General features: G+C 43.3%; 1 protein-coding gene across 1 annotated transcript; it reads left to right on the top strand.

Moving 5' to 3' along the window:
- Positions 1 to 4,741: 4,741 nt before the first annotated feature.
- Positions 4,742 to 11,921, top strand: LOC129248879 (uncharacterized). The gene is made up of 10 exons (XM_054888492.1): positions 4,742 to 4,796; positions 4,954 to 5,025; positions 5,184 to 5,970; positions 6,032 to 6,153; positions 6,357 to 7,788; positions 7,865 to 8,318; positions 8,971 to 10,316; positions 10,380 to 10,578; positions 10,641 to 10,775; positions 11,836 to 11,921. Exons 2-10 carry the CDS (start codon positions 5,006 to 5,008, stop codon positions 11,919 to 11,921), a joined length of 4,581 nt encoding a protein of 1,526 aa, XP_054744467.1. The 5' UTR covers positions 4,742 to 4,796; positions 4,954 to 5,005.

The raw sequence follows: 11,921 nt of genomic DNA on the forward strand, positions 1-11,921 counted from the left end.
GAATTTAGCTGCTTACGCACCATTCTACAAGTATCCGCGGCAAGTGAAATTTTATGGGTTGTCTTTTTTTGTGTGTTCGTTTTTGAAAAATATTAATTGTTGATCTCATCTATTTTGCAGCTATCAACGGCCATTTCCCAATCACGACGATAAATCACCTGACTCCGATATGGATAGTTCCTATTTTAGACGACAACCAGCTTCAATATTGAGCACTGCGAAAATGCAAGACACTGGTGGTGGTGGTGGTGGTGGTGGCAGCGGGGGCGGCGGTGTCGGTGTCGGTGTAACACCAGGCGTCAATATGGGGGCGGGCCCAAGTCAACGCTACTCTTGGGTGGGCGTTCAAACAGGAATTGGAAATGAGAATATCAACTTTACGAACGACCCAAGGTACCTAATATTAGCTTTGTTGAAGGCATTTGCTCAGCTACCAAAAACATTGTGGGAAAGTCATGAACATTGGGTATAGGTTTTTATTTGTTACGCAAAAATTTTTGTTCCTCTTATCTCTATTGCTGCCTCTACTACATATTTTAAAATTTTCATTTTTATATATTAAATTTTATTTTTAAATTTTCTTTCTTAACAAAAAAAAAAATATCTCCAGAACCACCGAACAGGCGGTGTGAAGTCAGTTACCACACACGCACGTTCTTACGATGGATTGAGGTAACTGCATTCCTACCAACTACCTGAGTAGTTACTCGATTTTACCAGAATCGTCAATCATTTAATGATCCATGCCCACAATGGCAGCCATGCACAAACAAATTCGTTTACTTTACCCAACGTAACATTCAGCTCAAGTAAATACTGAGTATCTAACAGTTTGTGGCTCTTCTTCGTTCGTACAACATAAGTCGGTTAAGATTCCTTATAGAAACTTATGGAGTCCCATTGAAATGTGGTCTATTATCAGCCGCCTATCTATGAATAGTTCTCTTAGACTCAGCCTAAAGGGTTTCAGTGATCTTCTCATTCACTTCGACCAGATGCGTCCGGTTTTGTGACTAATACCACGGAGTTTGCTTAATGAAGACCGCATGTAGTGAGTTTAATAGAAGCGAGTGGCACGGCTATCAAATTCTCTCAACGCGACTGCCGGGAATTCTACTATGATTATCTTTGGATGAGCTGTATGGGTCAGCTCGAAATGAATTGATATTTGAAAAAGGCGAGCCAAGAAGCACCAAGAGAATGGTAACTCCAAAACACCCAGCCTAAAAATAAAAATCCTACTGTATTGAAGCTTTGGAAAGTAAAAGCGTTGATAGTCATGGAGGAAAAGAGAGAAGTGACAAAAAGAAAGGTATAGGATAGAAGAAGATAGATTTTACTCATCATTCTCATGACATCGGAACCCAAAATTCGTAGCCGTGCTCTAGCAAAGGCAGGACACTCACAGAGAAAATGCTCAATGCCAACCGTCTCCTCTAAGCAAGACAGGCAAATCGGATACTCAATGATTCCAGTTGTGGTCATATGCTGACCCCTGGGATTTATCCTTTATTAATGCCGAATATAAACCAAACGTCTTTTCTACCAAGTTTTTGAGAAAGTTCGACAGGTTTCTGTTTGGCCTTGTCAAAGAACATTTTGCAGTTCAGCAGCTTTCTAGATTGAGCCATCGCTCTTTATGTAAATTGCATACAAAACACTAATTTAATTTCTGATTCCTGTAGAACTGATTCCGTTTATAGGTTCTGGTCCATGTGAGTAACCGCTGATCCGCAGTTGGCCACTTCTTCGGCAATTTCATTTCCTTGAACACTGCGGTGTCCTGGAACTCATATAAGTAGAAGCTTATTCCGTACTGCAACAGAATTAAGCTTCTTCTTACATTTCTTCTTACATTCCTTGAACAATCTTTGAGGTTTGCTTTGCGTTCTCCAGAGCTTTTAGTGCAGCCTGACTGTCACTAAAGGCTCCAATCTTTTGCCCGCTCCACCTCTGCTCAATTATCGGGCGCCTTTGCTTTCCAAAGACATGAGGGATATGATGAAGCATTTGTAGAATATTCAATGGTAATCTGAAAATTAACAATCGGCCTCCGTTGCACAACTTTTTCACGCTCATTTCTTATGGCTTGTAAAAAGTTGAAAGAAGGGAGTGTCTCAAAAAGTAGACATGGCTGTTGGGAAAGAGGTATTGATGAGTTTTTAAGGAGGCAAGTGAATATATGGAGGTTTCGTATCCAGACCATATCAGAAAGCTGACCTTGGGGCTCAGTGATTGTCATATGTCTTTCTGCAAGTAGATCAAGACAGTTTATTCGAATGGATGACCTATTAAATGTCTATTTTTTCTAAGATAACCCACTCGGCAAGGAAACTCTCATGAGTAGATTTGTAGCCTCACAGCTACACCTACGTACTAAAGAACCCTCCACTATCTACCACTATCCCCGCGGAACTGCCAAAAAGGTATTATCTCACGGGGCTGGTTTGCTCAAAAGCTTCAAGTTATTGTTGAGGCCTACGAAACTCCGGGCGTCTTAGATCATTATGAATGTGTGTTGTATGCAATCAGATTCTGTTTCAGTTATTAGCAGATTTCAGCATAAAATGCACAATAATTTCTTAGCTTGCAGGTTTCAGGAGCGTAGCGTGCACAGTGGAATAAGACGTGGTCAACGTCTTCTTCCTTCTCTGTGCAGATTGGGCAGTTTGATGAAATATCGTGGCCAAATCTATGGGGGTATTTAGTTTTTGGTGGCAGTTTGCCATGGTTCCTTTCTAGCCACGTGGTAAGTAAAGGTATTAACTCTAGCTTCCATCTACCCTTGGGTGACCTGTCCCACCAATCTTGCCAGTGGGCGAGCGAAAAACTCCTGCCTCTGCTGCAATTTCTTTACACCTTGCTCTACTGTTTTGTGCGGATATCTTTAATATATACTGACTTCATTTCCTTTGCCAGAATATCTATTGAGAATAGTCCTGCAATGACAAAGGATGCGTCATTCGAAATTGTACGAAAGCCATTCACAAAGCGCTTAGCCGATAGACGACTATTCGTTTTTTTTTCGCATAGCTATTTATAGTCAGTGCATCAGCCCAGAGCGGTGCCGAGAACGAGAGAACAACCTTACTGTATAGGATTCTTTTGCCATGACTAGGGTCCCCATTGTTTAAATTATTCGTGCCAGACAAGACTGCACACGCGACACCTTAGTCGCAGCGTATTCCAGGATCATTTCAAGTTGAAACGAATCATAGCCCCTAAGTATTCAAAAGCGGTTTTTGAATTGATAGTTACAACTCCAACATTTACTTTCATAAATTCGATTGACTTCCTGCAACTTATTAAGACCGCAAGAATTTTGCGTTCTGCTAAATCCGGGTTCATGTACGTTAACCAAGTCTTGATCCCATTGTACTTACTGATTCGCTGGCGATCCTCTCAATATCTTGGATGTATTTTGCAACTATAAAGACCGCGAATCCAATGGCTTTGGTTCTAGGAGGCATATCCAGTCTTAGAACACCGTTATACATAAGGTTCCTTAGTAGAGAGCTTAAAACTGAACCTCAGGGGACCCCTGCTGTTACATTGTACTCCTCAATGCCTTTATCAATTCTGAACCTCAGTGTGCGACCCGAATGCCATGCAAGCGGCAGGTATCTGTGCATTGCATATTTATGAGCCAACTTGGTGGCCGCCGTAGGCGAATGGGTTGGTGCGTGACTACCATTCGGAATTCACAGAGAGAACGCCGGTTCGAATCTCGGTAAACACCAAAATTAAGAAAAAAAGTTTTCTAATAGCGGTTGCCCCTCGGCAGGCAATGGCAAACCTCCGAGTGTACTTCTGCCATGAAAAAGCTCCTCATAAAAAAAAACTGCCGTTCGGAGTCGGCTTGAAACTGTGGGTCCCTCCATTTGTGGAACAACATCAAGACGAACGCCACAAATAGGAGGAGGAGCTCGGCGAAACACCCAAAAAAAGGGTGCACTCGAGAGTTATATATATATATACAGAACTTGGAGGCAGTATGGATACCATAGGTGATAGAGCGCTCTGTTTTTTAACTCACTTTATTTTCTTTATTTTGCATCTAACTCTCTAATTATAATTTCTATCATCTTACGCTTCGAAATTTGTCTTTCTAATGCTTATCAATTTTATTTTTTTTTAACCTGAACTACACCTTGACACAGCTCATACATAAGGCATCGCAGAATTCATCATATTTCCATACTAATGCGCATTTCGAAGTTTCTCTATTTGCCTCAGCCTTTTTTTAACTATCGCGCACTTTTTTACTCTCTATCCTTACTTACTCTCGCTAATATTCTCCCGTATTCACGACCTGCTTGAACGCCGCATGCATCTCTCAATATTCACTGAATACCACAGCAGTCAGTCAGAAAGTTCTCATCAAAGCGCTCAGCACCTTCTATTGAACTCTTTGTTGACGTTGCGACACAAGCGCACCGAAGAGTACAGTCAGCATATCGCAGACAAACCCATACTTAGAAATCACCAATCACTTTTGCGCTCAAGCTCGTGCTTTAAGCTCGACTTTTCTACCATTACCATTAAAAGTAATTGAAAGCAAATTAAAAGCTAAAAATGTACTTGTCTCTATTCCTCTATTTGTTATTATCGTTTTTTGCAAACACACAAAAAAAATAATAATATCGATTACACTTGCAAAAATTCTTCAGCGCAAGCCTGACTTGCTGGCTAACACCGACTGACTACCAATATCGGAATATTTATATGACGAATTGTTTTGCACTTTGCGCACAGAATCATTTTCAAAACTTCACTACACCACTCGAAAATGTTTGGTATGTAGAAAAATAAACAAAAATAGAAATTTAAATAAAACCGCAGCATGAGAAATAACCGTCGAACGGGTTAAATAGTACTTTATTGAGCCGAAACTCTTTCATAGAAATGTGCGTGTGTAGGCGTATGTGTGTAATGCTATCCACTTTATTGCAGTTCGTACCACTATCCCACCCATGTCGGACTGCCAGCCGGCCAACAACTACAAATGGGCGGCACAACACCGAGGTAAACTTGAGCAAAAGCTTCTAACATCAGCTAAATTGTAACTAAATGAGCTGTTCATCGCTTTTATCGACTCCCTCTCGCTCTCTCTCTCTTGCTCTTCTCCTATCTTCCCCCTCCCACGCACGTACACCCTCTCTTTTGCTCTCTTTCACTTTTAGAACAAAGCATGTCAGCTTCGCCCGTTCGCATACACTCACCTCCTTCGACGATGTCAATTTGGGCTTACGTTCCTCTGGTCGCATGAAGACCGCACGCAGCCAAGAGCGTCTAATTGGCGGCAAGAAACCGATCATTGCCACTGGCTCTTTGTACGAGTCTATACAACTGCCAACTCGTATAGGCCAACCAACTGCACTGCATCCACAACAACAAATGCAACAACAGCAACTGCAACAACAGCAAATGCAACAACAGCAAATGCAACAACAGCAACAGCAGCAGCAGCAGCAGCAACAATCTCATCCGCCGTCTAATTATATTACGACTTTACCGCCCACGATCGCCATGCATCCACATCAACAGGCTGTCATACATCAGCATGCGCCACACATCCATCCACCGCATGGGCATGGCCATTCACATCAACATCATCATGGACCGCCTATTCATATACATCAATTTGTGCCGGCAGCTTTTGCCGGCTCAGACTTGGGAGCTCAGGTGCAAACTGAACAACCGATTTCTTTGTTATCCGGCAGGCCACTATCGCACATGGATGACATACCACTTGGTGTCGGTGGTGCTGGAGCGACGCATGGTGGCGTCATGCCCGCTGGCTTAGGGGTGTTGACATGTGCCACGCAGGTACTTGCACCGCCTAGTCCCGAAGTGTTGGTTGTGGAGAAGAAGTTTCGCAATGCTATGAAAACACAGGCCACGCAAACGGAGCTCCGGAAAGATGGATTTACGCAGGTCTTGGCGCTAAGTCCAAGAACGATGCATAAAGTACGTGAGAGGGCAAGAGGTGGGCGCGGTTTGAGAGTTTAAATCCATTTCTTTGTTTCAGGTTAAGGTGGTATCACAAGGCGCACAAACGAATGGACTGCTGAATGGAAAGAAGCTCACAAAGAGTCTGTCAGAAATGCCGAACGGAAAAGTTGTACCGGGCGCAGATATCGGACAAATCAGGTAGGTTGCAGAAACAAGTCTTTACTGATGCGCCACAAACCAAAAAAATGAAAAAAAAATAAAACAACTTGCCAAGTTTTTCATTCTCGTAGAACTTTGAAAAGCTTCTATAGCACTGATAAACATTTTCTATTTGTTTTCATTCCTGCAACCCTTAAACTTCTGCACAATTATCTTTAAAATTTCTCTATTTCTCGTTTCAGAAGTTTTGTCGACCATAGCGCCGTGTATCGCACCCAATCAGAGGAGCCGCCCAAGTCGCCACTTGATCTTGACGATCCGAACAATATAAACTACTATGAACCGCCACCTCCACTCGACACAATTTCCTACTACAGCCGTCGCTCATCTCAACTACCCTCCGAAGAGAGTACACCCTTCTTTCCCAAGGACGCAATTGCCTTCGATTATGAGAGCAATAGTTTGCCACGGCGCGCTTGTACATTCCATCGTGAAAGCAGTTTTAGCTCAAACAGTCTGCCCCGCCGTGAGCCACAACATGCGCACGAGATTTGCAAGCATATTACCGAGTGCACGGAGTTAATGGGTGACATTAATGGTGGTGTTGGTGGTGGGTTGCTAGATTTCTCTAAACCTCACCTGCTACCACCACCCAGCGAATACTGTAGAGAAGCCGATGAGCCACTGACATCCACATCTACGCTCACAGCAGAGCCTAGCGGCGCAAGCGGCGTGCCCGAAGTTGTGGAAGTGAATCGACGCAAGTCGATGGTAGCCACGCTGCCGCCACCGGATGTCGATATTACACCTACACCCTTCAGACGCGATGACATACGCCGTCAATCAATGCCCATCTATGTGAAAACAGAGAAATTGATTGATGGCTTTGGACCACGCTCTTCATTTCGCTCGAAAACCAAACCAAAGACGGTGGTGGCTGGTGGAGATGTATTCGATGAGAAGGAGATATTTATAGATTTTAAGCCCCATGTTTCGCTGAAAGCAGCTGCACAAGTCGCGCAAGCTCAATACCGACCGCTATACAAGCCGCTGCCACCTCCGCCGACAACAGAGGAAATAACACAACAAAGAGTAGTGGAAGAATGCGAAAACTGTCGTGCACTGCAGGAAGCCGAACCGCGCTCCTCGGTCAGTGAAGATGATTACGAAGATGGAGCTGAGCAGGAACGCCAACCCGATACAGAAGAAGATAAAACACATTTGGAGGTAAGCGATCAGCATGATCCGCTCTACGAGAATGTGCCAAGTGTCTATAAGCCCATGAACGTGCCGCGTGTGGCAGCCGAGCGACGAGCCAGCATGCGCAAACGTTCCGTAAGTTTAGATGAGCAAAGCGTTGCACAGGAAAAGTGCATTGACGTGTCGGCCCCGCCCAGTCCTTGCCGCGAGGAATTGCTATTTGCGAATGCATCCACATACCCATCCTCGGACTCGTTGGCGAACGATGTGACACGCGATCATTCGGATGGTATTTGGAATGAGTCACAGGTCACGGTGCTAACTGCCGAACAAAAGGAGGGCTCTGAAGGCTCGTATACCTCGAATATGTTATTGACGCCAACGTCAAGGCGAAAAAATCTATTGCTACAACACCAGCAACGTAGCTCGGTGGACACAGACGCATTAGATTTGGAGGACACGCAAGTCGATTTGGTGAGCTTGTTGCTTTTGCTGCTTCAATTTCAGTTTTAATTACTTTTTTACTTTACTCAACTTTTCGCTTTTGCAGAGTCCCACTTATGGAATTGCAGTGAGCCCGCTGCCAAACGTGTCCAAACCAGTTAAAAGTGGCACTCCCATCACGCAGCAGCCACAAGCAAGCCGTGAACTCAAGTCGACCACACTAACCGTGCCACTGAATATCACCCCACCTTCTATTGCGGTCACACCAAGTCTGCCGGTGGCTAAGGAAACGTCACCTAAGAAATCGCCGGGCACCAGCAAGCGCATCATACAGGAGTTACCTACATTGTCACGCGATGGACGACGCACTTCTGACGTGCAACTGACGCGTGCCTCCATAGACGCGACCACAGCCAACAAGTTCAATAACCACACTGATGTCTCCGAGTGCAGCACGAATACGGATGAATATGCCACTTGTACCGACACATCGAAGCGCACACCAGGTATTAAGACACCACCAACAACAACAAGCTCATCATCAACGACACAAGTACCAGGTTTGAGAAGCGACAAGTGTCAATAGATCAGTCAATCAATAGATTAGTGTGCCTTGCTGCTTAAGACAAAACAAAAACAAAGAGTAATCAACCATCTAAACATCCAACCAATCATCGTCAAAATAGCCACTCACCTCAACCACCTCAGCCACCTAAGTCGTCAACCAATCCTTCATCCTCAAAACTAGCTACTTATTCATTATCCATCCATCTTTCAGTGGCTGTCAATCCGTCATCAAAAGATTACATAAATAACCAATCCACACATAATCCTCTGACTGATTTGTATGCACTTAGCCACATACACGCACACATAGTATTTGTCCACACACACTCATACGTTGTCACGCACACACGCAAGCAGTTAGGCTTTTTAGCTGTGTTCTCCTTTCCTCTCTTCACTCATTCTTCCGTTTGTGTCATATTATTTGTGTTGCAATGTCCGTCCTTAGCTCATAACTTGTATGCCTTAAATGACTTTCGTATGGTATTTGTTGTTGTTGCTTGATGAACGCTTCTGTAAAAAATAAATGTATGTAATGCTTCTTAGCTTGACTTAATGCAACGCTCGCTTAGAGTGTAGTCTACCCTCAGCTATGCACAGTTTTAAACGGTTTTTTATTTCTATTTCAATCTCCATCTACCCCAACAGTTTCCACACAAAGTTCACAAATCGACCGCACCCAAGGCTCATCCTTCGAGAGCGCCTCCTCGCTCTATTCAACACGTGGCGATATACTTACCGAGGACATACTGCAACACGACGAAAAACCCACTAAGTCACATAAGATCGAGCGCGAAATGCAACTGAAGTCGCCTGTATCCACGGCCGAAATGACTAAGCGTTCACCCTCGCACTCGATTAGTAGCACATCCTCGAGCAGCTATAATGTGGCTGGGTTGAAAACACCATCGCCTTCAGCAAAGGATGCTGAAAAGCGTGTAGACATTCCTGAGAAGACAGTATCCAAACCGGCACTACCAGCGAGTGTTATACAGCCTGCAGCTACCGAGCCAGTAAGTGGACGTGAGAAGCCACGTATCAAACCCGAGTCCATATCGGATGATGAACGCAGTGAAGTGCGCTATTCATCTTCTGGTTACTACGAGAGTCCACACGATGATGAGCATCTAATAAAGTCACGTCGTCATCGACTCGACGAGGAGCGCAAACGTCGTAAAACTACAATGAAATTAGACATCGAAAAGGAGAATTTGCGCGCGCTCACCAGCCCAATTAAGAAGCTACCGGCAGCAACAGCGGGTGCACAGGTTGCATCTATAGCCGGCGCAAAGGATAAGCTGCCCGAAAAGCAAACCACCAGCAGCACAACACACGTAATCGACACAGCAAGTCCGAACCGCATTAAACGTTTCCGTCCGAAGATACGTCGGCAGCTGAGACGTAGTTCGCGCGATGATAGCACGCCGAAAAGGCAGAAGAACCTAGTCAATCTATATGGCATACCACCGACAACGGGTAGCACCGAAAAGTTGCTGGACTACAGCGTTAGCCTTAAGAAGGAGGAACGTGAAGAGTTGTCGGTTGCCGAATGTAAGACGAGTAAGGTCATCACATCGCCACAAACAACAACGAAAACCAAAACTTCCTCGGATGTTTGTCAGTTGAAAGCAAAATCTATAGAATCACTGCGCTCTGTCTCACCAGGCTCAGATTCGGTGTTCTATAGTGAGGCTGATGGACCAACACAAGAACCGCATAGTCACTGCTTGCATTGCGGCAAAGGTGGTGAGGGCCAGACTACGCATATAAGTGCATTGGCTGGTGACTCAGTCGAATCGCTGCCATATATTGAGAACGAGCATGAACAGGATATTGTGAAGCCTCCTTCAGACTTTGCAGACTCACCTGTGACTGCTAAAACTACACAGCGGCTCTACAAGAAAATGGATAAACGTTTTCGTTCCGAAGAGCGTTATCATGGCGGGGAGCGTGGACGTCACTACAAAACGCGACAGGAGAATATACGCGCAAAGGTGGGTGCAAAGAAAAGTTGTAGAAAATGTGAGTATTTTTCAAATCAAATTCGAAATTTTTAGAGCGAAGAACGTAGTCGCGAAAGCGTACACACTCGCAGTCCACAAAGCTTACGCCCAGCTGGTTCCAGTCCATGTGTTCTGCCCGATGCCGCAGTTGAACAGAGTCAGCAGATCATCTATCGCGGCCACTACGATCCTGCGCGTTATTCGCGTCTCACCGATGCAGATGTCTGGACACAGTTGAATCATCAGAGTTTTGGTAGAGAAATACTTCCCACATTTTATCGAATATTTAATGCATTTTTTGTTACCTCTGAATAGATCGTCATCGTGATCGTCGCCCATCAACGGAGTCTGAGCGCAGTTTTCACTCAAAGTACCAAGTCATACTTCATCGCCTGGTGCAGCGTCGTTGCACTTTGGAAATGTACCATCGACAGCGCAATAACAGTTTTCGTAAGTTCACAGAGATATTAAGAGGGGTAGATAGAAAGTACCTCTAGGTAGGATTGCAATTAAGAGCGCTCGAAATTCGACCAACTTGAAATTACTTGAATACGTTTGGCTTATGAAAAGTAAGCTAAGTACGCCTGTCACGCGAGCTCAAAATCTCCTGTTAGTAGGTGGGCACACTGCATTATAAACTTACTGCATTACAAATAGCAGTAATCAGTAAAATTTTACTGATAATGAAGTTTAATTTGCATTACCAGTAAACTTTTACTGATTACTGAAAAAAATTGCAGTAAAAATATTTTTTTACTGATTACTGAAAAAAATTTGCAGTAAAAATATTTTTTTACTGATTACTGAAAAAAATTGCAGTAAAAATATTTTTTTACTGATTACTGAAAAAAATTGCAGTAAAAATATTTTTTTACTGATTACTGAAAAAAATTGCAGTAAAAATATTTTTTTACTGATTACTGAAAAAAATTTGCAGTAAAAATATTTTTTTACTGATTACTTGAAAAATTTCAGTAAAAATATTTTTTTACTGATTACTGAAAAAAATTGCAGTAAAATTACTGTTAATATAATTTGATTTGCTATTACCTATTAGCCTTTCTTAACACAAGCATTTCAAAATTTGCATCGCTGAGTTTTTGCCTTCTGGACCGATTTACAATTCCAGCGAATGAAAACAACCGTTCTACAGGTGCAGATGACGGTAATGGGGTATTATATTTTAAAAATACGTTTTTAATAGCCTGATATTTATTTAGGCAACTTGTTGTTTCTTCTCGTTCGGCCAGGTATAAGAGCGTTTCTTCAAGATAATTTTCCGAGTCAGTGGAACCACATTGTATGCTAATATCTATTTAAGTAAATATATTCGTAAAACAAATATTTAATTGAAAACCAAGTGTAAAAAGTTTACCATTACTTCATCCCCGAAGTCAAACAATGTTTTTTGAGGGGGTTGAGGTAGAATACGAGTTTTGGCACATGCTACTTTTCTATACTTGACCACATAAGTGTTCAACATTTTTTTAACTTCCTGTTTGCGTTTTAGCTGTTTCTAAAAGAGCTTTCACAAATCGCAACTTAATGTCAGGGACAGAAATAGCGACAATAACAGCATCCCAAGCGTCAGGCTGA

This window comes from Anastrepha obliqua, chromosome 5, assembly GCF_027943255.1.
Source record: "Anastrepha obliqua isolate idAnaObli1 chromosome 5, idAnaObli1_1.0, whole genome shotgun sequence".
Lineage (NCBI taxonomy): Eukaryota > Metazoa > Arthropoda > Insecta > Diptera > Tephritidae > Anastrepha > Anastrepha obliqua.